This window comes from Babylonia areolata, chromosome 26 (assembly GCF_041734735.1).
Source record: "Babylonia areolata isolate BAREFJ2019XMU chromosome 26, ASM4173473v1, whole genome shotgun sequence".
NCBI classification, from domain to species: Eukaryota; Metazoa; Mollusca; class Gastropoda; order Neogastropoda; family Buccinidae; genus Babylonia; species Babylonia areolata.
The window spans coordinates 6,978,791-7,006,290 of record NC_134901.1 but is presented as its reverse complement, the minus strand read 5'-3'; the positions used below and the strand labels follow the sequence as shown (position 1 = coordinate 7,006,290).

At 45.2% G+C, this 27,500-nt stretch overlaps 1 protein-coding gene across 1 annotated transcript in view; it reads left to right on the top strand.

Annotated features, from left to right (window-relative positions):
• The window catches only part of LOC143300204 (zinc finger protein 236-like), a 55,510-nt gene that overhangs the window by 23,965 nt on the left and 4,045 nt on the right, over positions 1-27,500 (top strand). Inside the window, exons 14-26 of the mRNA XM_076613768.1 lie at positions 1,097-1,364; positions 1,801-1,992; positions 4,114-4,211; positions 6,049-6,212; positions 8,134-8,454; positions 11,158-11,348; positions 12,836-13,034; positions 15,449-15,747; positions 17,184-17,375; positions 21,854-22,120; positions 23,543-23,746; positions 24,091-24,200; positions 25,869-26,031. Coding sequence (XP_076469883.1) covers positions 1,097-1,364; positions 1,801-1,992; positions 4,114-4,211; positions 6,049-6,212; positions 8,134-8,454; positions 11,158-11,348; positions 12,836-13,034; positions 15,449-15,747; positions 17,184-17,375; positions 21,854-22,120; positions 23,543-23,746; positions 24,091-24,200; positions 25,869-26,031 — 2,668 coding nt within the window. The remainder of the gene's footprint in view (positions 1-1,096; positions 1,365-1,800; positions 1,993-4,113; positions 4,212-6,048; positions 6,213-8,133; positions 8,455-11,157; positions 11,349-12,835; positions 13,035-15,448; positions 15,748-17,183; positions 17,376-21,853; positions 22,121-23,542; positions 23,747-24,090; positions 24,201-25,868; positions 26,032-27,500) is intronic.

The following is a 27,500-nucleotide window of genomic DNA, read 5'->3' as shown; positions in this document are numbered from 1 at the left end:
CAGTTGACTGAATCAAGACACTGTGTCATGGAGAGTAACATCATGCTCTCACTTGATTAAAAATTTTTTTTTTATGACACATCAATGTCTCATGTAGGCCATAGATGTGAATGTGCATTACCTCGTACAGAAACATGATCGTAAGTAGCAAATTGAATTATCATTAATTCATGACACTCTTCTTTTTTGTTTCTCTCTCTTTTTTTTTTTCAAAGTGGGTGGTGGGTGTTTACAAGGTATTTGGTTTAAACAGTATTTTATTTGGAACATGTCACAATATAACACAGATATCGATGAACAGGACAACAAGAAAATCTTATACAAGGTATTTTACCCCATGCACATTTTTAACCCAATTTGGGTGATGGGTGGTGACCAGTTCCGGTCAGTTCGGTTACTCCAGAAGGCATAACAGCTTTCAGACAAATCCATATACGCTACACCACATGTGCTAAGCAGATGTCTGACCAGCAGTGTAACCCAACACGCTTACTGGCTTAGTCAGGCCTTGAGGGGGAAAAAAAAAAAAAAAAAAGGATATGTCATCAAATTAGCAAATAGTATCAAAAAAGAAAAACCAAAAAACCAAGATGTTTTTGACTAGATGGACACCCACAAGACAGTTTATTGTTTAAGACATATGTTTATTACTCTTGTTTAATCGAGTTATCCGTGTGTGTGTGTGTGTGTGTGTGGGGGGGGGTGTGTGCTGATTATCTGGTTGTGGTTTTCCGCAATTCATCTTTATTCTTAACTTATCTGTCTGTTATAATCAATGTGCAATATAGTAGGCTATGTTTATAATTATATACAAATAATGTTTCTTAATTCTTTCTGTTTTTACATTAAGAATACTAGTTATTACCTGCAGTTTGTGGATCTATGTATGAAACGATGTATGTGACATTTTTTACATTTGTATCTTCGTAATATTTGTAGGGGCTGTTGTTGGCTTTTACAGTTATGGTCCCCATGTTGTTTACTTGTCTATGTTGTGATAATGCACCTGACCAAATTTCTCCAGTTGGAGGTAATAAAGTTATTCTTATCTTTACACTAAGTCAGTGACTGACACAATATCACCCACTGATTGCAGTCACGAGGTGAGCATCCAGTCGCTGCAGGACGTGGGGCAGACCGTGGGGGCGGACGTGGTGGAGGAGGTGGGGGTGGTGGACAACGAGGAGTCCGTCACCACGGGCAACGAGGGGGACCAGGGGGCGGGGGGCCTGGCGGGGCTGCAGGCAGGAGACATGGGGGGCGGGACCACGCTGTCGCAGCACGACCTGAACAGTGCGGGGCTGACCGACGCCTTCGCTGGGTCCTCCCTGGACCATACTCTGCAGCACACCTTGAGCCAACAGGTGGGTGGGGGTGGGGGTGGGGGCGGGGTGACGGGAGGTTCAGGGGGGGTATATGCTGGGTGTGTGTGTGTGTGGTGGGTTTATGCTGGGGGAGGGGTAGGTGTGTGTGCAGTTTGTGTGTGTGTGTGTGTGTGTGAATGTGTGTGTGTGTGTAGAGCTTGTGTTCCTGCATAGTTTCATGTTTTAAGATTTCGTGTGTATGCATCACACACCAAGGTATGTTGGAACAAACCCAAATATAGAGAGTTATTTATTTCATTTACCTGCATCGGTGGCACAAGCAACATTCACTTGGAAGTTGTGTACTTTGTTAATGGAAAGGGTTACCACTCTTCTATTGTTGTTCAATCCTTAAATCTCCTGGCCTCTTTGAAGACGAATGGGGAAGTAGCGAGGACAGTGAGTGAGCGAGTGAGTGATGGGTCGTTGTTGACAGGTGTTTGAGCAGCAGTCGGGCTTCAGCCAGACCTTCCCCCTGACTCAGCTCAACGCCCAGCTGGGGGACCAGCTGGCCCAGCCCTTGTCGTCGGCCCCGCTCAACCCCACCCTCACCACCACCACCCCCCAGCCCGTGCAGTCCATGGCGCCCCCCCTCGCCCCCATGTCCCAGAACCAGCTGACCTTCCAGGTGGGTGCCCAGGTGCATGTGCTGCCATTGGGGTTGATCCATCGGTGCAGCCGCACTGCATTTTTGTACCTCATCAGTACAATTGTACTGTAGTTTTCATACCATAAGTGCAGCTACATTGTATTTTTGTACCATCAGTACAGCTGCACTGCAGTTTTTGTATCCCATCAGTGCAGTAGAACTGTATTTTTGTACACCATCAGTGCTACTGCACTGCGGTTTCTGTGGATCAGCCCTACAACAGCTGAACACACTGTCGAAGCCAGACTCCATGCACTAAATGTACACAACATCATCTTCTTCTTCTGCGTTCACTCATATGCACACAAGTGGACTTTTACGTGTATGACCGTTTTTACCCCGCCATGTAGGCAGCCATACTCCGTTTTCGGGGGTGTGCATGCTGGGTATGTTCTTGTTTCCATAACCCACCGAACGCTGACATGGATTACAGGATCTTTAACATGCGCATTTGATCTTCTGCTTGCATATACACACGAAGGGGGTTCAGGCACTAGCAGGTCTGCACATGTGTTGACCTGGGAGATCGTAAAAATCTCCACCCTTTACCCACCAGGTGCCGTCACCGTGATTTGAACCCGGGACCCTCAGATTGACAGTCCAATGTTTTAACCACTCGGCTATTGCGCCCATCCACAACATCATCAAAAACATGTTTAGCTCCCTTTAAAACAGTGGTGATCAATTATTAGAGGTGAAAGCCAACAAGCAAAGAGTATTGATTGAGAAAGCGAAACTGAACATGGCCACTGCAGTGCAGAGATGTGCGCACTCGGTCCAAGGGAAGCAACTGGGTGTTATGAATGAATAAGTACTTTGGAAAGAAAGTGATGATGAAGAATCTGACGATGGTATTGTAAGAAAAGTTCAGGATCTGTGTTGTGGGAAGATATCTTTGTGTATTTTTTTTGTGGGTGGGGATCTTTGTTTTTTTGTGTGACTTCACTGTGGTTTGAACCCTTTTCTCTGTTTCCTCTTTGTTCAGGGTCTGAAAGGGGAATGTTTGTAACAGTTTGGGAATGGTGATTGAAGTGACCTGTTTTTGTGGTCAGTTTACATAAATCAAATCAAGATTTGTGGTGGGGGTTGGGTGGGGGTAGGGGAAAGATAGTGCTATCAAATATTTAGATAAACAAACAACAACAACAACAACAACAACAATAGACATTTGGATGAATTCGTTTTGTTCATGTGAATGCAGTGAGCTTGTTTTCAGAACTGAATGAAGAACTGGCGTTTGACAAGTAAGTGTTAAATGATGTCTTTTACACAGACGATGAGGGAGGTGGCAGAATGGTTAAGATGTTCATCTGTCAATACAGTGTCTGTGAGGGTCTGGGTTTGAATCCCGCTCTCCCCTTTCTCCCAAGTTTGACTGGAAATCCAAACTGAGCGTTTAGTCATTTTGATGAGATGATAAACCCATGTCCAGCACGCACTTGGCGCACTGAAAAAGAACCCATGGCAACAAAAGTATTGCCCCCTGGCAAAATCCTGCAGAAGAAATCCACTCTGATAGTTACACAAATATATGTGCATGCACTAAGGCCTGACTATGTGCGTAGGGTTACACTGCTGGTCAGGCATCTGCCTGGAAGATGCGGTGTAGCGTGTATAGATTCGTCCGAACTCAGTGACGCCTCCTTGAGAAATTGGAACTGAAAGTGAAACTTACAGCAGCAACTGTCAACAGCTTTAACTAGTTTAAAGTCCAGACTGGATGCCCACTGGGCAAACTTTTTTTTTTTTTTTTTTTTTTTTGGCTGCCCCATCATCTGCTTCGTTTCAGTGGCATTACTCCCACGCCGCTCATTTAGATTCCCCCATACACGGCCACACGCGGGTTTGCCACTGGGCAAACTTACTGACAATATTCAATCCTGTTTGCCATGAATAGGTAGGATAGTAAGACCTGAAGCGCCACGCATGCAGGAAGTATTCAAATTCTGACTGTGAACAGGCCTTGGACGAGGCCTCAGGCACCGCAAGTTCAAGTTACACAGATAACAGTAGATAGTGAACACATGATGACCTGTGGCATGACGTGGCGATCGGTCAGTGTGTGGACCAGAGCAGTGACTGGACAATGACCTGTTGCAGACACAGCAGCTGGACATGAGTGGACTGAACCCTGGCCTGATGCAGCAGACCACCTCCACGGGCACCATCCACCACATGCAGAACATTCTGCAGCCCAGGTGTGTGTGTGTGTGTGTGTGCGTGTGCGTGCATACGTGCGTGTGTGTGTGTGTGTGCTAGTGTGTGTGTGTGTCTCTGTGTGCATGCATGCATGTGTGTGTGTGCTAGTGTGTGTGTGTGTGTGTGTGTGTGTGCCTCCAGTGTTGCAACTGACAGGTGTCATTTATTTTGTTTTATTTTCTTTTCTTTCATTCTATTTTACCGTTTTTGAAAACTTGTCAATTTTTTTTTCTTCTCAAATCAGGGGAAATGTTAGATATATATTGCAATATGTAATTTGTGTTGAAAAGATTAGTTATTTTCAATCACAGTATCAACACATTTCTGACCAAATGAAATCTGCTGACACTGAAAAAAAAAAAAAGATAAAAAAAAGATGTGATGAGGTTAACACTGTACGGTACCTCATCAGTGCTGCCGCACTACAGTTTCTGTGAACCAGAACTACAACAGCTGAATGGATTGTCCAAGCCATACTTGCTGCTGAAAACACACACAACATCATCAAACACACGCTCAGTCCCCATGAAAACAAAGATGGATACGGAACACATAACAGAACGTGCCTACTGCGGTACGTTGGGTGCTAGCCATAAATCGGTACTCAGAGTAACGTGCATACTGCGGTACGTAAATATCTGTAGGGAAGCAGCTGGGTGCTAGCGATAAATCGGTACTCAGAGTAACGTGCACACTGCGGTACGCAAATATCTGTAGGGAAGCAGTTGGGTGTTGGTGATAAATTGGTACTCAGGGTACAAAGTGTTAAGAATTTTTTTCTGTGTTGTAGCATGTTGTTTTCTGTGTAGTAGCGTGTTGTTTTCTGTGTTGTAATGTGTTGTTTTCTGTGTTGAAGTGTGTTGTTTTCTGTGTAGTAGCATGTTGTTTTCTGTGTTGTAGCGTGTTTTCTGTGCAGTAGTGTGTTGTTTTCTGTATTGTAGCGTGTTGTTTTCTGTGCTGTAGCGTGTTGTCTTCTTTGTTGTTGCATGTTGTTTTCTGTGTTGTAGCATATTGTTTTCTGTGCTGTAACATGTTGTTTTCTGTATTGTAGCATGTTGTTTTTTGTGCTGTAGCATGTTGTTTTCTGTGTTGTTTTTTGTGCTGTAGCATGTTGTTTTCCGTAGTTTTCTGTGTTGTAGCATGTTGTTTTCTGTATGTAGCATGTTGTTTTCTGTTGTTGTTTTCTGTATTGTAGCATGTTGTTTTCTGTATTGTAGCATGTTGTTTTCTGTATTGTAGCATGTTTTCTGTATTGTAGCATGTTTTCTGTGTTGTAGCATGTTTTCTGTATTGTAGCATGTTGTTTTCTGTTGTTGTTTTCTGTATTGTAGCATGTTGTTTTCTGTATTGTAGCATGTTGTTTTCTGTTGTTGTTTTCTGTATTGTAGCATGTTGTTTTCTGTTGTTGTTTTCTGTATTGTAGCATGTTGTTTTCTGTATTGTGTTGTTTTCTGTGTTTCAGTGTGCTGTTTTCTGTGTTGTAGCATATTGTTTTCTGTGTTAAAGTATGTTGTTTTTCGTGTTATAGCATATTGTTTTCTGTGTTGTTGTATATTTTCTGTGTTGTAACGTGTTGTTTTCCGTGTTGTTGTGTATTGTTTTCCATGTTGTAGTGTGTTGTTGTGTTTTCTGTGTTGTAGCATGTAGTTTTCAGTGTGGTAGCATGTTGTTTTCTGTGTTGTAACATGTTGTTTTCTGTGTTGTAACATGTCGTTTTCTGTTGTTTTCTGTGTGGTAACTTGTTGTTTTCTGTGTTGTAGCATGTTGTTTTCTGTGTTGTAACATGTCGTTTTCTGTTGTTTTCTGTGTTGTAACATGTTGTTTTCTTTGTTGCAGTGAGGCGGACCAGTCGGTGCTGGAGGACGGGGAAGCGGAGGACCTTCCGGTGGTGGAGGCGGTGGAGCCTTCGGTGACCTTCACCCACATCTTCAAGTGCAGGGTGTGCGACAAGGAGTTCACCAAGGAGGCTGACCTCAATCAGCACATGGCCTCGCACTCAGGTAAGGGGGCAGGGGGGAAGAGGTGTTGGGGGATGATGGGGGGTGGGGGGGATTTACTGATCAATGGATTGGTCTGGCTGCCAGGGTGGGTCTTGAAACGCACAGACAGACACACACACACACACACACACACACACATACACACACACACACACACACACACACACCAGTTTGAACTTTGATTTTGAAGCTATTTTGTGATTCTAAGAATAATTTTTCATTTAAAAAAAGTTTCTGTTATTTCTTATTTGCCAAAAATAGACAAAAAAGACGCCAAGTTGTTTGTTGCTGTGGTTTCATTGTATACAACTTTATTGTCTGTAAAACTCAGAGAAATTTGGTTAGAGTGCTTGTTACACTAAGCATACAGCAGTATGGTCATTCTTTGAATATTTGCATTCATTGAAATGTGCATAACAACAATTGATACATGAAATGATTAGTGTCGGCAAGGTAAGAAAAGCACAAGGCTTTTGGGATGGAAATGTGAAAAAACACCATAGTTATTTCTGGCAAGACATAAACAACTCACCAACACTGTGTTTCAGGATAATGTTTGTTTGACTTTAGCGCTGGTCTGGAATGGTCAGTGTGGAGGTACTGTGAAGTATATTGTTGCCCTGTGAAGGCCACTGTGATTTTTGCTGCTGTTCATGATTTCTTCTTTGGCATTGTTTGGGACTACAGTCTTCTTTGGCATTGTTTGTGACTACAGTCTTCTTTGGCATTGGGGCTACAGTCTTCTTTGGCATTGTTTGTGGCTACAGTCTTCTTTGGCATTGTTTGTGGCTACAGTCTTTGGGACTACACTCTTCTTTGGCATTGTTTGTGGCTACAGTCTTCTTTGGCATTGTTTGTGGCTACAGTCGTCTTTGGCATTGTTTGTGGCTACAGTCTTCTTTGGCATTGTTTGTGGCTACAGTCTTCTTTGGCATTGTTTGTGGCTACAGTCTTCTTTGGCATTGTTTGTGGCTACAGTCTTCTTTGGCATTGTTTGGGACTACAGTCTTCTTTGGCATTGTTTGGGGCTACAGTATTCGGCATTGTTTGTAGCTACAGTCTTCTTTGGCATTGTCTGGGACTACAGTCTTCTTTGGCATTGTTTGGGACTACAGTCTTCTTTGGCATTGTTTGTGGCTACAGTCGTCTTTGGCATTGTTTGTGGCTACAGTCTTCTTTGGCATTGTTTGGGACTACAGGCTACAGTCTTCTTTGGCATTGTTTGGGACTACAGTCTTCTTTGGCATTGTTTGGGACTACAGTCTTCTTTGGCATTGTTTGTGGCTACAGTCTTCTTTGGCATTGTTTGGGACTACAGTCTTCTTTGGCATTGTTTGGGACTACAGGCTACAGTCTTCTTTGGCATTGTTTGGGACTACAGTCTTCTTTGGCATTGTTTGGGACTACAGTCTTCTTTGGCATTGTTTGTGGCTACAGCCTTCTTTGGCATTGTTTGGGACTACAGTCTTCTTTGGCATTGTTTGTGGCTACACTCTTCTTTGGCATTGTTTGGGACTACAGTCGTCTTTGGCATTGTTTGTGGCTACACTCTTCTTTGGCATTGTTTGGGACTACAGTCGTCTTTGGCATTGTTTGGGACTACAGCCTTCTTGGCATTGTTTGTAGCTTCAGTCTTCTTTGGCATTGTTTGGGACTACAGCCTTCTTGGCATTGTTTGTGGCTTCAGTCTTCTTTGGCATTGTTTGGGACTACAGCCTTCTTGGCATTGTTTGTGGCTTCAGTCTTCTTTGGCATTGTTTGGGGCTACAGTCTTTCCATCCCAGATACAGCCCTGTGAAGTGGGCTGGCAGAGAGATGAGGGTTTGGGCAAGGTGTGTTTGGGAGGAGGCAGGGGGTGGGTAGGGGGGGAAGGCTATGTACATAATTAAACAACAGTAACAGTAATGACGCCTGTTTCCAGTCACCTCCCCCTACAAGTGCACCAAGTGCGACAGCAGCTTCCCAACGCTGGCCCAGCTGAAGGTGCATGCCAAGACCCACGGCGCGGAGAGGCCCGGCGGCAAGGCAGGGGTAGGGGGCGCGGAGCTGCAGTGCACGGTGTGCCAGCAGGCAGGGTTCGGGTCCAGCGGTGCCCTGAGCCGGCACATGGCCCTGCACAGCAGCAACCAGCAGCAGCAGCAGGTGAAGTGCCCCATGTGCCCCCAGCTGTTCCGCACCATGGCCGCCTGCAGGAGGCACGTCAAGCAGTTCCACGGCAAGATCGTCGTGCAGGAGGGTGTCGGTGAGTGTGGGAAGGAGGTGGGGGGGGTGTTGGGGGGGTGGGGGGGGGAGGGGGGCATGGTAAACTACAGGCAGGAAAAAATAAGTGAAAAAAAGAAGAAAAAAGGATGGCGCTCTTTAGTGTACTGTAGCGATGTAGTCTCCCTGAGGAGAGCAGCCTGAATTTTTCTTGCAGAGAAATCTTTTGTGACCGAAAAAAAAAAGAAAAAAAAAAGAGTGATGCAGTAACACCATGGTGGCGGTTGGTACTGGTGGTGGTTTGGTTTGCTGTTTAAAAATAATAAAGAAATTATATGTTTTTTTTATTTGCTGTTCCATTGCCTGTACTATTTTTAGTGGCATTTCTCCCGCACCACTTGTTGCAGCTGTGTGTGATCAGGGGACAGAACCTGTCTGTATTTGTTGCACTGTGAACTGTGCGGTGTGTGATCAGGGGATAGAACACTGTAAACTAATGGCTGTGGTGTGTGATCAGGGGACAGAACACTGTAAACTAATGGCTGTGGTGTGTGATCAGGGGACAGAACACTGTAAACTAATGGCTGTGGTGTGTGGTGTGTGATCAGGGGACAGAACACTGTAAACTAATGGCTGTGGTGTGTGATCAGGGGACAGAACACTGTAAACTAATGGCTGTGGTGTGTGATCAGGGGACAGAACACTGTAAACTAATGGCTGTGGTGTGTGATCAGGGGACAGAACACTGTAAACTAATGGCTGTGGTGTGTGATCAGGGGACAGAACACTGTAAACTAATGGCTGTGATGTGTGATCAGGGGACAGAACACTGTAAACTAATGGCTGTGGTGTGTGATGTGTGATCAGGGGACAGAACACTGTAAACTAATGGCTGTGATGTGTGATCAGGGGACAGAACACTGTAAACTAATGGCTGTGGTGTGTGGTGTGTGATCAGGGGACAGAACACTGTAAACTAATGGCTGTGGTGTGTGATCAGGGGACAGAACACTGTAAACTAATGGCTGTGGTGTGTGATCAGGGGACAGAACACTGTAAACTAATGGCTGTGGTGTGTGGTGTGTGATGTGTGATCAGGGGACATAACACTGTAAACTAATGGCTGTGGTGTGTGGTGTGTGATCAGGGGACAGAACACTGTAAACTAATGGCTGTGGTGTGTGGTGTTTGATCAGGGGACAGAACACTAAACTAATGGCTGTGGTGTGTGGTGTGTGATCAGGGAACAGAACACTAAACTAATGGCTGTGGTGTGTGATGTGTGATCAGGGGACAGAACACTGTAAACTAATGGCTGTGGTGTGTGGTGTGTGATCAGGGGACATAACACTGTAAACTAATGGCTGTGGTGTGTGATCAGGGGACAGAACACTGTAAACTAATGGCTGTGGTGTGTGATCAGGGGACAGAACACTGTAAACTAATGGCTGTGGTGTGTGATCAGGGGACAGAACACTGTAAACTAATGGCTGTGGTGTGTGGTGTGTGATCAGGGGACATAACACTGTAAACTAATGGCTGTGGTGTGTGATGTGTGATCAGGGGACAGAACACTGTAAACTAATGGCTGTGGTGTGTGATCAGGGGACAGAACACTGTAAACTAATGGCTGTGGTGTGTGATCAGGGGACAGAACACTGTAAACTAATGGCTGTGGTGTGTGATGTGTGATCAGGGGACATAACACTGTAAACTAATGGCTGTGATGTGTGATCAGGGGACAGAACACTGTAAACTAATGGCTGTGGTGTGTGATCAGGGGACATAACACTGTAAACTAATGGCTGTGATGTGTGATCAGGGGACATAACACTGTAAACTAATGGCTGTGATGTGTGATCAGGGGACATAACACTGTAAACTAATGGCTGTGGTGTGTGATGTGTGATCAGGGGACAGAACACTGTAAACTAATGGCTGTGGTGTGTGATGTGTGATCAGGGGACAGAACACTGTAAACTAATGGCTGTGGTGTGTGATCAGGGGACAGAACACTGTAAACTAATGGCTGTGGTGTGTGGTGTGTGATCAGGGGACAGAACACTGTAAACTAATGGCTGTGGTGTGTGATGTGTGATCAGGGGACAGAACACTGTAAACTAATGGCTGTGGTGTGTGATCAGGGGACAGAACACTGTAAACTAATGGCTGTGGTGTGTGGTGTGTGATCAGGGGACAGAACATGGTAAACTAATGGCTGTGGTGTGTGATGTGTGATCAGGGGACAGAACATGGTAAACTAATGGCTGTGGTGTGTGATGTGTGATCAGGGGACAGAACACTGTAAACTAATGGCTGTGGTGTGTGATCAGGGGACAGAACATGGTAAACTAATGGCTGTGGTGTGTGATGTGTGATCAGGGGACAGAACACTGTAAACTAATGGCTGTGGTGTGTGATCAGGGGACAGAACACTGTAAACTAATGGCTGTGGTGTGTGGTGTGTTATCAGGGGACAGAACACTGTAAACTAATGGCTGTGGTGTGTGATCAGGGGACAGAACACTGTAAACTAATGGCTGTGGTGTGTGGTGTGTGATCAGGGGACAGAACACTGTAAACTAATGGCTGTGGTGTGTGGTGTGTGATCAGGGGACAGAACATTGTAAACTAATGGCTGTGGTGTGTGATCAGGGGACATAACACTGTAAACTAATGGCTGTGGTGTGTGATCAGGGGACAGAACACGGTAAACTAATGGCTGTGGTGTGTGGTGTGTGATCAGGGGACGAGAACCTGGCCCCCCAGCAGGAGAGCCAGCCGACAGTGAGCGTGATGGAGGTGGGGCCAGGGGGTGAGGGGGCGGCCCTGCAGACCCTGGTGGTGAAGAAGCAGCCGGCCGAGGATGCCATTACCGTGTCGGAGAGAATCCTCATGGAGTCCGCTTCCGAGAAGGACCGCATCAGTGAGGTCAAGGTAGCATCCGTCATGTCTTTTCCGTATGAAGCTAGTGAATTCTTGAGGTTTGAGGATCTTTAGGTGTGAAGCCAGTCAAATCCTCTGTTGGGTCTGAGGATCTGACTCGAGGAACGCAAACACAGCGCAATACAGTACAATACAACAAAACACAGTACAGTGAAGTACAATACAGTAAAATGTAATACAGGTCTAATACAGTACACTGCAGTACAATACAAACACAACACAAAAACAACACAAGTACAGCACAACACAAATGCAACAAAACACAAGAATGACACTACACAAACAGAACACAAAACTAACACAAATACTACACAAAACACAGATATAGTGCAAAAACAGCACTACACAAATACAACACAAAAACAACGCAAACACAACACAAACTTAACACAACGCAATAACAACACAACACAAATACAACACAAAAACAACATTAATACTGCACAACACAAAGAGAACAGAGCACAAATACAGATACAACACAACACAACACAGCACAAAAACAACACAAATACAACAGAAATACAACATAAGACAAACACAACACAACCCCAAAACAGCATAAATGCAACACAAATACAAAGACAACACAAAAATAATCATAACACAAAAACAAAACAAGACACAGCACAAACACAGCACAAACACACCACAAAAATAAAACAACACACAACACAAACACACCACAAAACCAAAACAACACACAACACAGACACACAAAAAAACACACCACAAAAACAAAACAACACACAACACAACACAACACAAACACACCACAAAACCAAAACAACACACAACACAAACACAACACAAAAACAAAACAACACACATTAAAATACAGAACACGAACACATCACGAACACAAAAGAACACACAACACAAAACCAGCACAAACACACCACAAAAACAGAACAACACAAAACCAACACAAACACACCACAAAAACAAAACAACACACAACACAACACAACACAAACACACCACAAAACCAAAACAACACACAACACAAACACAACACAAACACACCACAAAACCAAAACAACACACAACACAAACACAACACAAAAACAAAACAACACACATTAAAATACAGAACACGAACACATCACGAACACAAAAGAACACACAACACAAAACCAGCACAAACACACCACAAAAACAGAACAACACAAAACCAACACAAACACACCACAAAAACAAAACAACACACAACAGACACAAAAGAAAACACATCACAAAAACAAAACAACACACAACACAAACACAACACACACCACGAACACAAAACAACACACAACACAAGCACGCCACAAAAACAAAACAACACACAACACAAACACAACACAAACACACCATGAACACAAAACAACACACAACACAAACACAAACACACCACAGAAACAAAACGACACAAACACACCTTAAAAACAAAAATCGAAACGACACAAACACACCACAGCCCCCTGTGTGTGTTGCAGGACAAGCAGCAGCACGAGGATGACCCGTACCCCCACGCCCACCAGTGCCAGCACTGCCACAAGTCCTTCAAGAAGCCCAGCGACCTGCAGCGCCACATCCGCATCCACACCGGGGAGAAGCCCTTCCAGTGCCACATCTGTCAGCGGTCCTTCACCGTCAAGTCCACCCTTGACAGCCACATGAGGACCCACAAACCTTGTAGGTTTTGCTGCTGCTGGTGGTGGTGGTGGTGTTGATGTTCAGTTCAGTTCAGTTCAATTCAGTTCAAAAACACTTTATTAATCCACATGGAAATTAACGTGTGCAATCACAGGTTCGTTGTAGACACCAACATAAAAATGAACATACGCACCATAAAATACACTAAAACAGGTCAGATAAGAACTCACAGGAGCTGATGATAGACTAAAACAACCCACCCCCTCCCCCCTGCCCTCCTGACACACACACACACACATGTGTACAAGAAAATATTGCACAACAGTGTATACAAATAGAAAACATCCAGCAAGTAAAATATAAAGATTTAACTCCCACCCCTACCCCGGCCCGCACACACACACGTTAACACAAGGTATTGTACAACAATGTAAAAAAGAACAACATATAGATTGTATATGAATGTAAAATGCAATGGTGGTGGTGTAAAATGTAGTGGTGCTGGTGCTGGTGCTGGTGGTAGTGGTAGTGTTGTCACGCTGTTAAAATCCTCGACAGCCACATGAGGACCCTTTAACCTTGTAGGTTTTGGTGGTGGTGGTGGTGGTGGTGGTTGTGTTATGCTGTTAAAATCCTCAACCGTCAGATGAGGACACACAAACCTTGTGGGTTTCGGAGGTGGTGGTGGTGGTGGTGGTGTTATGCTGTTAAAATCCTCGACAGCCACATAAGGACCTTTGTAGGTTTTGGTGGTGGTGGTGGTGGTGGTGGTGGTGTTATGCTGTGAAAACCCTCGACAGCTACATGAGGACGCACAAACCTTGTAGGTTTTTGTGGTGATAGTGGTGATGGTACATGTAGTTGTGGTGGTGGTGGTGATGGTAGTGGTGGTGGTGGTGGTGGTGATGTTAGTATTGGTGTTGTAACCCTCGGCTGCCACATGAGGACACATAAACCTTCTAGGTTTTGGTGGTGGTGGTGGTGGTGGTGGTGGTGGTAGTGTTGTCATGCTGTTAAAATCCTCGACAGCCACATGAAGACCCTTTAACCTTGTAGGTTTTGGTGGTGGTGGTGGTGGTGGTGTTATGCTGTTAAAATCCTCAACTGTCAGATAAGGACACACATACCTTGTGGGTTTTGGTGGTGGTGGTGGTGGTGGTGGTGGTGATATTACTAATTAGTGTTGGTGTTGTAACTCTTGGCTGCCACATGAGGCCGCACAATCCTTGTGGGTCTTTGCTGGTGGTGGTGGTGGTGGTGTTATTATGCTGTGAAAACCCTCAACAGCTACATGAGGATCCACAAACCTTTTAGGGGTGCTGCTGTTCGCGGTGGTATCTTGTGTGTGAAGGGGTGTTGTCTTTTCAGTTAAACTGTCCAGTGTCATTAGTTGGAAAAAAAAGAAAAGGTGTGGTGGTGGTGGTGTGTGTGCGTGCGTGCGCATGTGTGTGTGTATGTGTGTGTGTGTGTGTGGTGTGTCCCACTCTGTGTGTGTGTGTGTGTGTGTGTGTGTGTGTGTGTGAAGCTGACTATTATCAAATTCTAGCCCAGGTAGTCAGGACAGGCAGTGATTTCACTGCTGTGTCATTGTGAGACCTGACCGGCTTTCATATGTCACTGTTTTTCATCATTATTACAACAACGACAATGATGCCGGTGTCCACGAGCTGCACACCTCCCTTAAAAATGATGACTATAATATTGTCTTTGTTTGGATACCGGGTCATTCGGGCATTTTTGGAAATGAGATGGCTGACCAACAAGCCAAAAGTGCAACAAAGCAGACCAAATCCAATTCCACAATTCCGTTTTCTGACCTGAAACCAAAAGTTCAAAGTTACACAAACAATCTCTGGCAAGAAGAATGGAACAACAATACCAACAACAAACTGTTCCAAATTAGACCAAATTTGAAAGAATACCTTCCATCTTTTTCTGGTAACCGCAGAGGGGAAACGGTGATGTGCCGATTACATACTGGCCACACACTCCTCACACACTCCTATCTGCTAAAAAATGAAGAAGCTCCTTGGTGTATCCCTTGTCATGAACCTCTTACTGTGAAACACTTATTAATTGACTGCTGGGATTTGAACGAGGTCCGACATAAACACTACACAGCTGAGTCCTTGAGAACACTGTTCAGGGATGTGCCTCCCTGGGCAGTAATGGACTTTTTAAGAGAAACAAATATTTTTAACAAGATTTAGATATTTTTAATTGCATGTTTTCTAAAAAAGGCATACTGTAAAGATTTGTTGTGGTCACAGCCCTGAGATGGCCTAAGTGGCTGGCTGGGCTGTAAACATAAAAATTTTAAATAAGATATTTTATTTACAGTTTTGAGAAGATTTTTTTGTTGAAACGTGGTGACAGCCCTGAGATGGCCTAAACGGTCGGCTGGGCTCTAAACAACATGAATTGAATGATGCCGGTGACCTGTGTGTCCCCAGCGGAGAAGCAGTTCCACTGCCACGTGTGTGGCTCCATGTTCTCCACCAAGGGCAGCCTGAAGGTGCACATGCGGCTGCACACGGGGGCCAAGCCCTTCAAGTGCCCCCACTGCCCCCAGCGTTTCCGCACCTCCGGCCACCGCAAGTCGCACATCCTGTCCCACTTCAAGCAGGACACCCCGCGAGGAAAGCGCGGCACCGCCGGCAAGAGGCAGACGGCTGCAGCGCTGGAACAGCAGCAGCAGCAACAGCAGCAGCAGCAGCAGCAGCAAGTTCAACAGCAGCAGCAGCAGCAGCAGGTTTGTTGTGTGTGGTGTGTTTGTGGTGTATTGTGTGTTGTGTGTGTGTGGTGTGTTTGTGTGTGTTTGTGTGTGTGGTGTGTGTGTGTGTATTGTGTGTGTTTGTGTGTGTTGTCTGTGTGTATTTGTGTGTATTGTGTGTGTGTGTGGTGTATTTGTGGTGTATTGTGTGTGTTTGTGTGTGGTGTGTGTGTGTGTGTGTGTGTGTGTGTGTGTGTGTGTTCATATCTGCAATTTGTAGTGTTGTCTTGGTTTATAATAACACACATATGTTTCTTCATGTGCAGGGGTATGTTATTATGCTCTGTGTATGTATATTTTCTTGTGAGGGTCTCAGAGCCCATTGTGTGGGGAGTTTGCTCCATTGGTATATCATCATGCACCACTGCATATGTTGTTTTTCTTGTGAGGCACTGAGAGCACATCTTGTAGGGAGTTCGTGCTTTTGATGTTATTAGTCTATTGTATATATATTTTTTTCTTACGAGGCGCGTAGAGCCAATTATGTGGGGATTTTGCGCTATAGGTATGTTTTATGTAAATGTATATATTATTTCGTGCGAGGTGCCAAGAGCCACTCTTCTTCTTCTTCTTCTGCGTTCACTCGTATGCACACGAGTGGGCTTTTACGTGTATGACCGTTTTTACCCTGCTATGTAGGCAGCCATACTCCGTTTTCGGGGGTGTGCATGCTGGGTATGTTCTTGTTTCCATAACCCACCGAACGCTGACATGGATTGCAGGATCTTTAACGTGCGTATTTGATCTTCCGCTTGCATATACACACGAAGGGGGTTCAGGCACTAGCAGGTCTGCACATATGCTGACCTGGGAGATCGTAAAAATCTCCACCCCTTACCCACCAGGTGCCGTCACCGTGATTTGAACCCGGGACCCTCAGATTGACAGTCCAGCGCTTTAACCACTCGGCTATTGCGCCTGTCACTTAGAGCCAATCATGTGAGGAGTTTGTGCTATAGATGTGTTATATGTTTTTTTTTTCTTGTGAGGCGCTTAGAACCAATTATGTGGGGAGGTAGTGCCATAGGTATGTTATTATGTAAATGTATGTATTTTTTCGTGTGAGATGCTTAGACCCAGTTATGTGGGGAGTTTGTGCCATGTAAGTACCATCTATTATTATGATTGGCGCTATAGCTGAGTGGTTAAAGCGTTGGACTTTCAATCTGAGAGTCCCGGGTTTGAATTTTGGTAACAGCACCTGGTGGGTAAAGGGTGGAGATATTTCCAATCTCCCAAGTCAGCATATCTGCACATACCCAGGTGCCATTACCGAGATTCGAACCCGGGACCCTCAGATTGAAAGTCCAGCCGCTTAAACCCCTCGGCTACTGCACCCATGACTGACTGTCATAAGAATCATCAGTATCATCATCATCATCATCATCATCATTATTGTGATGATTGTGCTGCAGGTTCAGCAGCAGGCCCCACTGATCGTGTTCAACACGGGGGAGGTGAGTGGGGCAGGGCAGCAGGTGGGGCTGGCCGGGCAGGTGCTCAACATCGACCAGTCCCTGCTGTCCGGGCAGAACATCGTGCCTATGTCGCTGACCGTGCCCGCCGACACCGTCACAGGACAGGTCAGCAACGACGGCACCACGCAGGTCAGTGGTCAGGGGGGGGTGGTGGTGGTGGTGGTGGTGGTGGTTTTTCTGTGTGCATGTGTTGTTTTTTGTTGTCGCTGTGTGGGTGCAGATGGCTGTTTCATTGATGTGCGTGTTGAGGGTGCAGAAGACAGATTTGTCAAGTTGCTGTGTCACTGAGGGTGGCTGTGTTTGTTGTTTTTTTCTTTGGTGTTGTTGTCAAACTTGCGAGAAAGGGCAAGACTAGGATCCCCCAGGCCTTTACAGACACCGTGTGGGCAGATAAGTGTCTTAACCGTTGTGTCTTCTTGTTTGGATCACAGTCCAGGTCCTAAGGGGCACTGTGTTGGCAGACATGTGAGGGTCTTACCCATTGTAGCACCTTGCTGTGTGTGTCTGACCAGATCCTACAGAGGCCGGTGAAGGGGTTGTTATTATTCTAGCACCTTGCTGTGTGTGTGTGTGACCAGATCCTACAGAACCTGGTGAAGGGGCTGTTATTATTCTAGCACCTTGCTGTGTGTGTGTGTGACCAGATCCTACAGAACCTGGTGAAGGGGCTGTTATTATTCTAGCACCTTGCTGTGTGTGTGTGTGTGACCAGATCCTACAGAACCTGGTGAAGGGGCTGTTATTATTCTAGCACCTTGCTGTGTGTGTGTGTGTGACCAGATCCTACAGAGGCCGGTGAAGGGGCGGTTATTATTCTAGCACCTTGCTGTGTGTGTGTGTGACCAGATCCTACAGAGGCCGGTGAAGGGGTTGTTATTATTCTAGCACCTTGCTGTGTGTGTGTGTGTGACCAGATCCTACAGAGGCCGGTGAAGGGGCTGTTATTATTCTAGCACCTTGCTGTGTGTGTGTGACCAGATCCTACAGAACCTGGTGAAGGGGCTGTTATTATTCTAGCACCTTGCTGTGTGTGTGTGTGACCAGATCCTACAGAGGCCGGTGAAGGGGTTGTTATTATTCTAGCACCTTGCTGTGTGTGTGTGACCAGATCCTACAGAGGCCAGTGAAGGGGTTGTTATTATTCTAGCACCTTGCTGTGTGTGTGTGTGACCAGATCCTACAGAGGCTGGTGAAGGGGTTGTTATTATTCTAGCACCTTGCTGTGTGTGTGTGTGTGACCAGATCCTACAGAGGTGGGTGAAGGGGCGGTTATTATTCTAGCACCTTGCTGTGTGTGTGTGTGTGACCAGATCCTACAGAGGCCGGTGAAGGGGCGGTTATTATTCTAGCACCTTGCTGTGTGTGTGTGTGTGACCAGATCCTACAGAGGCCGGTGAAGGGGTTGTTATTATTCTAGCACCTTGCTGTGTGTGTCTGACCAGATCCTACAGAGCCTGGTGAAGGGGCGGTTATTATTCTAGCACCTTGCTGTGTGTGTGTGACCAGATCCTACAGAGGCCGGTGAAGGGGTTGTTATTATTCTAGCACCTTGCTGTGTGTGTGTGTGACCAGATCCTACAGAGGCCGGTGAAGGGGCTGTTATTATTCTAGCACCTTGCTGTGTGTGTGTGTGACCAGATCCTACAGAGGCCGGTGAAGGGGTTGTTATTATTCTAGCACCTTGCTGTGTGTGTGTGTGACCAGATCCTACAGAACCTGGTAAAGGGGCTGTTATTATTAATATAGCACCTTGCTGTGTGTGTGTGACCAGATCCTACAGAACCTGGTGAAGGGGCTGTTATTATTCTAGCACCTTGCTGTGTGTGTGTGACCAGATCCTACAGAGGCCGGTGAAGGGGTTGTTATTATTCTAGCACCTTGCTGTGTGTGTGTGTGTGACCAGATCCTACAGAGGCCGGTGAAGGGGCGGTTATTATTCTAGCACCTTGCTGTGTGTGTGTGACCAGATCCTACAGAGGCCGGTGAAGGGGCTGTTATTATTCTAGCACCTTGCTGTGTGTGTGTGTGACCAGATCCTACAGAACCTGGTGAAGGGGCTGTTATTATTCTAGCACCTTGCTGTGTGTGTGTGACCAGATCCTACAGAGGCCGGTGAAGGGGTTGTTATTATTCTAGCACCTTGCTGTGTGTGTGTGTGACCAGATCCTACAGAGGCGGGTGAAGGGGTTATTATTCTAGCACCTTGCTGTGTGTGTGTGTGACCAGATCCTACAGAGGCCCGTGAAGGGGCTGTTATTATTCTAGCACCTTGCTGTGTGTGTGTGTGTGACCAGATCCTACAGAACCTGGTGAAGGGGCTGTTATTATTCTAGCACCTTGCTGTGTGTGTGTGACCAGATCCTACAGAGGCCGGTGAAGGGGCTGTTATTATTCTAGCACCTTGCTGTGTGTGTGTGACCAGATCCTACAGAGGCCGGTGAAGGGGTTGTTATTATTTTAGCACCTTTGCTGTGTGTGTGTGACCAGATCCTACAGAGGCCCGTGAAGGGGCTGTTATTATTCTAGCACCTTGCTGTGTGTGTGTGTGACCAGATCCTACAGAGGCCGGTGAAGGGGTTGTTATTATTCTAGCACCTTGCTGTGTGTGTGTGTGTGACCAGATCCTACAGAGGCCGGTGAAGGGGCTGTTATTATTCTAGCACCTTGCTGTGTGTGTGTGACCAGATCCTACAGAGGCCGGTGAAGGGGTTGTTATTATTTTAGCACCTTTGCTGTGTGTGTGTGACCAGATCCTACAGAGGCCCGTGAAGGGGCTGTTATTATTCTAGCACCTTGCTGTGTGTGTGTGTGACCAGATCCTACAGAGGCCGGTGAAGGGGCTGTTATTATTCTAGCACCTTGCTGTGTGTGTGTGTGTGACCAGATCCTACAGAACCTGGTGAAGGGGCTGTTATTATTCTAGCACCTTGCTGTGTGTGTGTGTGTGACCAGATCCTACAGAGGCTGGTGAAGGGGCTGTTATTATTCTAGCACCTTGCTGTGTGTGTGTGTGTGACCAGATCCTACAGAGGCCGGTGAAGGGGCTGTTATTATTCTAGCACCTTGCTGTGTGTGTGTGACCAGATCCTACAGAGGCCGGTGAAGGGGCTGTTATTATTCTAGCACCTTGCTGTGTGTGTGTGTGACCAGATCCTACAGAGGCCGGTGAAGGGGTTGTTATTATTCTAGCACCTTGCTGTGTGTGTGTGTGACCAGATCCTACAGAGGCCGGTGAAGGGGCTGTTATTATTCTAGCACCTTGCTGTGTGTGTGTGTGTGACCAGATCCTACAGAGGCCGGTGAAGGGGCGGTTATTATTCTAGCACCTTGCTGTGTGTCATTACCTTCATGCAAACGTTTTTGTGTTCCAAAAATTTGAAACAAATAGAACCAAATGCAGCTTTATTCCAGCCTCAATTCAGCTATTAAACAACAATAATTGATAATCAGAAATATGACCAAAAAATGTGTGCCAGAGTGTATGTATATGGAATATGACATCTTGACTCAAAATACTGTTGAATTGTATATTGTTATTACTTATCGTATATCTGCTTCAGTATACTTTTTTTTATGCCTATCCTTTCGATGTGATTTTGTATTGCACATATATGGCTGTGATGATGTATGTATGGTTTACTTTAAGTAACCTTTTAAGGGTTTATGTTGTTGTCTACTGTGATTATTGATTGTATGCAATGGGTTGCCTATGGTTGATTTCTGAACATTTTATGTCTTTAATGTATATACATTAGATTGACATAAGCTTACTGTTGGGCCAACAGCAAAGTGAGAGCTGTATGATGAATGTTTTCTCTATTGCAGTGGGAAGTCATTTACAGCTTAGTCTTTTGTGAAGGACTATGACTCTCAAACTAGGAGGCAATACTGCACTGGCTCTTAGTGCCGCAGCCTTGTGGGCTGGTTGACCTTTGGGAACCATCCCACCGCCGACTGTCCTCAAACCCTCTTGGCTGAGAGAGTGGGGGATGTAACTTGGGCACAACACTCTCCACTGTAGTCAGTCAAATTCTAGCCCAGATGGTTGGGACAGCAGTTGCCTCCTCTGCTGTTCTGATGGCCATGGTCGGACACGACTGACAATCTTATTTGTATTTGTATTTGTATTTCTTTTTATCACATCAGATTTCTCTGTGTGAAATTCGGGCTGCTCTCCCCAGGGAGAGCGCGTCGCTACACTACAGCGCCACCCATTTTTTTTGTATTTTTTCCTGCATGTAGTTTTATTTGTTTTTCCTATCGAAGTGGATTTTTCTACAGAATTTTGCCAGGAACAACCCTTTTGTTGCCGTGGGTTCTTTTACGTGCGCTAAATGCATGCTGCACACGGGACCTCGGTTTATCGTCTCATCCGAATGACTAGCGTCCAGACCACCACTCAAGGTCTAGTGGAGGGGGAGAAAATATTGGCGGCTGAACCGTGATTGGAACCAGCGCACTCAGATTCTCTCGCTTCCAAGGCGGACGCATTACCAAAGGGCCATCATTACCCTGAATGACTGTGATTTTTGTGTGTTAATGTGTTTTACACCACAAACGAATGTCTGTTGTTGAGATTAAATAAAACATTGTGTTTTGTGTACCAGATCCTACAGAACCTGGTGGAGGGCCTGCAGCTGAGGCTGACGGGGACCCTGCCCCAGGGTGTGCAGCTGGCCGGGGTAGACGGGGGCCCGGGGGGCAACGTGACCATGGCGCAGACCCTGCAGATCGACGCGGCCCTCCTCCAGCAGCTGCAGCAGCAGGGGAACATCAACATCACCATCAACCCCCAGATCATCGCCCCACACCACGTCCAGGCTGCCTCCACACCCACTGCTGCTGCCGCCACTGCTGACCCCAACCTGGTGCAGGTCAGGCCCACACGGGGGTTTTGGGGAGGAGGGGGTGTCTGTCAGTCTGTTGGTTGGGGGTGTCTGTCAGTCTGTTGGTTGGGGGTGTCTGTCAGTCTGTTGGTTGGGGGTGTCTGTCAGTCTGTTGGTTGGTGTCTGTCATTCTGTTGTTTGGTGTCTGTCAGTCTGTTGGTTGGGGGTGTCTGTCAGTCTGTTGTTTGGTGTCTGTCAGTCTGTTGTTTGGGGGTGTCTGTCAGTCTGTTGGTTGGGGGTGTCTGTCAGTCTGTTGGTTGGGGGTGTCTGTCATTCTGTTGTTTGGTGTCTGTCAGTCTGTTGGTTGGTGTCTGTCAGTCTGTTGGTTGAGGGTGTCTGTCATTCTGTTGTTTGGTGTCTGTCAGTCTGTTGGTTGGGGGTGTCTGTCAGTCTGTTGTTTGGTGTCTGTCAGTCTGTTGGTTGGGGGGGTCTGTCAGTCTGTTGGTTGGGGGGGTCTGTCAGTCTGTTGGTTGGGGGGGTCTGTCAGTCTGTTGGTTGGGGGGGTCTGTCAGTCTGTTGGTTGGGGGTGTCTGTCAGTCTGTTGGTTGGGGGGGTCTGTCAGTCTGTTGGTTGGGGGGGTCTGTCAGTCTGTTGGTTGGGGGTGTCTGTCAGTCTGTTGGTTGGGGGGGTCTGTCAGTCTGTTGGTTGCGGGTGTCTGTCAATCTGTTGGTTGGGGGAGGGGGATGGAGGTTGTGGATTGGGGGTGGGGGGGAGGTATACAGAGATGCCAACTGTTACAATTTGGCCATATTTTGTTATGCACGATCACAGTTTGTTCCGACGTTACGCCGAGGTCAAAATTGTTCCGACAAGTTCATTTAGGATGGTCACATGCTTTTCTGTGGTAACATTACCTACACACTGTTGACCTGCTGATCACAAGGTCAAGGCAGTCATTGCTAACCTTGGTCTCACGTGATGATGCTCAGCTAATCATGTGCGTGTTAATATTTAAACAGCATCGAGTGGACCAATCAGCTTAATTGATTGTTTGCCTGGACAAGAGAGAACGTGGCTGAATCAAGTTGCATCTCGGTCAAACAGCGTCTGTGCCCGGTGGATTAAACGGAGTGCAAGGAAGGAACAAGCGGCTTGAAACAGAGAAGTCAGCCAGGGAAGAGACACAGTGCCACAGATGTGTCAGCTGTAAAGAAGCAGCAGCAAGAACAGAAGTTTCGCCAAACGTCCGTGTGTTTCTACCAAACTCAAAATGTTCCTACGAAATTTCCTGATTTTTCCAACAAACACTTGACATGGGTTGCATCTCTGGGTATAAGACACAAGTACACTGGCAGATAAATGATTTGTTTAGCTAAGGTCATAGATTGGAACAGTATTCATTAACAAACTTTCCCAATCTTGTTTGTATATATGCATCATGTGTGTGTGTGTATGTGTGTGTGTGTACAGGCCTTACAGCTGGCCCCATCCAGTCTGTCGGAAGCGGTCAACCCCAACATCATCGTGCAGCAGCCCATGGTGTCCATGTCCGGTGACCTTGACCCTGCCCTCGTCCAGACCTCGGTGGTGACCACAGTGCCGGCCATGCAGCAGGTGCACGACCCCAACGCTGTGGGTGCTGCCACCTATGTCAGCACCGCCGTCACCGATGAGGTGTGTGTGTGTGTGTGTGTGTGTGTGTGTGTGATTTGTGCCCTGAACCCAGGATAGACACAGCAAGAGATACTCTGTGTGACATGAGCACATAATGTATACACATATGTGTGTGTGTGTGTGTGTGTGTGTGTTCATACCTGCAGTTTTTAGTATTGTCCTGGTGTACAGATACACATATATAGTGTTGTTTTATCATGTGCAGATGTATGTTACTATACACTATTGTATATGCTTTGTTTCATGCAAGGCGCTTAGAGCCCATTACATGGGGAGTTTGTGCCATATGAGAACTATCTGTTATTTATTATTATTATTATTATTATTATTATTATTATTATTAGATGGTGAGCAGCTCACAGAACGTGATCCTGGTGGAGGGAGGGGAGGCCAGTCTGGTGTTGCCGCTACAGTCAGGGGAACAGAGGATGACCCTGCCCTACTCCACTGTGTCGTGAGTGGACTTCCTTACAGCTTCTGATTAAAATTTTTTTTTCTTCATAATTCTAGTTTAAGAATAATAAATATTTGTAACAGGGGATACCTTTGTTTCTTCCATTTTCATAAGTGGATTTGTCCCCCCCCCCTCTCCCCCCCCCCCCCTGCCCATTCATTATTGTTATTATTATTATTATTTCGTTTCCTGCCCTTCTCCACTGTGTCGTGAGTGGACGTCCTCACAGCTTTTGATTTTTTTTTCTTTGAAAATAATAAATATTTATAATATGGTTTACCTTTGTTTCTCCATTTTTGTAAGTGAATTTGTTCCCCCCATTTTTTATTATTATTATTATTATTATTGTCATTATTTATTTTATTAAACAAAAAAATATTTGTATGGATTAACCATTTCCAGAGAAAAAAATCTTTCCTGGTTCTTTTGGATAAAAAAAACAGGAACAAAAATAACGAAACAAAAAACAGTTGTTTTTGTCATTCTTTTTTTTTTTTTTTTTTGCTGTTTTTCTGTCGCAAAATTTCTCTTTATTTTATGATGTTGATGATGATGGTTTTGTTTTTGTTTTTTTTTGTTTTGTGTGTGTGTGTGTGTGTGTGTGTGTGCTGTTAGCTTTCATTCTAAAGACCGTTGTCCTTTTCTCCAGTACATTCATGCAAATCTCTTTGCTGTCTGTCTGCAGCTGATTTCATTTTGATAAAAAAAAAAAATGTGATGGCCACCTCTGTTCAGGAATATCATGTTTCACAAGACCAGTATCAACATCCATAATTATGCCCCAGAACAGTCTGGGAATGTCGTATTCTATAGGACGTGTAAAGGTTTTGATGTATCTAAGGTCATCTCTGACAAGTGTTGTGGTACCCATTTAACATTGATGTATCCAAGATAATCTCTGACAGGTGTCGTGGTACCCATTTAATGTTGATGTGTCCAGGATAATCTCTGACAGTGACAGGTGTTGTGGTACCCATTTAATGTTGATGTGTCCAGGATAATCTCTGACAGTGACAGGTGTCGTGGTACCCATTTAATGTTGATGTGTCCAGGATAATCTCTGACAGTGACAGGTGTTGTGGTACCCATTTAATGTTGATGTGTCCAGGATAATCTCTGACAGTGACAGGTGTTGTGGTACCCATTTAATGTTGATGTGTCCAAGATAATCTCTGACAGGTGATGTGGTACCCATTTAACGTTGATGTGTCCAAGATAATCTCTGACAGGTGTTGTGGTACCCATTTAACGTTGATGTGTCCAAGATAATCTCTGACAGGTGTTGTGGTACCCATTTAACGTTGATGTGTCTAAGATCATCTCTGACAGTTGTTGTGGTACCCATTTAATGTTGATGTATCCAAGATAATCTCTGACAGGTGATGTGGTACCCATTTAATGTTGATGTATCCAAGATAATCTCTGACAGTGACAGTTGTTGTGGTACCCATTTAACGTTGATGTATCCAAGATAGTCTCTGACAGTGACAGTTGTTGTGGTACCCATTTAACGTTGATGTGTCCAAGATCATCTCTGACAGGTGTTGTGGTACCCATTTAACGTTGATGTGTCCAAGATCATCTCTGACAGGTGATGTGGTACCCATTTAATGTTGATGTATCCAAGATAATCTCTGACAGGTGTTGTGGTACCCATTGACTTTGCAGACAGGTGCAGGGTGAGGAAGAGGAGGAGGAGGAGGGAGAGGAGGAGGAGGTTGAGGGGGCTGGCACTCTGAAGGAACAGCTGACGGAGGGGGTTCAGGAAGGGGAGGAGGACGACCTCCTGTCCCAGGCCATCAAGCACGGAGACAAGACCTTCCTGTGCACAGTGAGTGTAGCCTTCACTTCACATTTTTTACTTTTTTTTTTTTTTTGTTAAATTAAGAAAAACAGCAACGATAGATTGTTTATTTCATATACATGATGAAGGAAAAGTGTTATTGTTTAGAACTGTCCCATTATTCAAACAAAGATTATTATTTATGTGTAGATGTAATACCATGTCATTTGACAGAGTGTAGATGTAGTGCATTGAACAAGAGTGTAGAAGTAGTTCCATGCATTGAACAAGAGTGAAGATATAGTGCCATGCATTGAACAAGAGTGAAGATGTAGTGCATTTAACAAGAGTGTACATGTGGTGCATTGAACAAGAGTGTACATGTGGTGCATTGAACAAGAGTGTAGATGTGCATTGAACAAGAGTGTAAATGTTGTGCATAGAACAAGAGTGTAGATGTAGTGCATTGAACAAGAATGTAAATGTAGTGCCATGCATTTGACAAGAGAGTAGATGTAATACCATGCATTGAAAAAGAGTGAAGATGTACTGCCATGCGTTGAACAAGAGTGGAGATGTAGTGCATTGAACAAGAGTGTAGATGTAGTGCCATGCATTGAACAAGAGTGTAGATCTAGTGCATTGAACAAGAGTGGAGATGTAGTGCATTAAAAAAGAGTGTAGATGTAGTGCATTGAACAAGAGTGTAGATGTAGTGCCATGCATTGAACAAGAGTGTAGATGTAGTGCCATGCATTGAACAAGAGTGTACATGTAGTGCATTGAACAAGAGTGTAGATGTAGTGCATTGAACAAGAGTGAAGATGTAGTGCATTGAACAAGAGTGTAGATGTAGTGCATTGAACAAGAGTGTAGATGTAGTGCATTGAACAAGAGTGTAGATGTAGTGCATTGAACAAGAGTGTAGATGTAGTGCCATGCATTGAACAAGAGTGTACATGTGGTGCATTGAACAAGAGTGTAGATGTAGTGCATTGAACAAGAGTGTAGATGTAGTGCCATGCATTGAACAAGAGTGTAGATGTATTGCATTGAACAAGAGTGTAGATGTAGTGCCATGCATTAAACAAGAGTGTAGATGTAGTGCATTGAACAAGAGTGTAGATATAGTGCCATGCATTGAACAAGAGTGAAGATGTAGTGCATTGAACAAGAGTGTAGATGTAGTGCATTGAACAAGAGTGAAGATGTAGTGCATTTGATAAGAGTGTAGATGTAGTGCATTGAACAAGAGTGTAATTGTAGTACATTGAACAAGAGTGTAATTGTACTGCCATGCATTGAACAAGAGTGTAGATGTAGTGCCATGCATTGAAGAAGAGTGTAAATGTAGTGCCACATTGAAGAAGAGTGTAAATGTAGTGCCACATTGAAGAAGAGTGTAAATGTAGTGCCACATTGAAGAAGAGTGTAAATGTAGTGCCATGCATTTGACAAGAGTGTAGATGTACTGCCATGCATTTGACAAGAGTAGATGTACTGCCATGCATTTAACA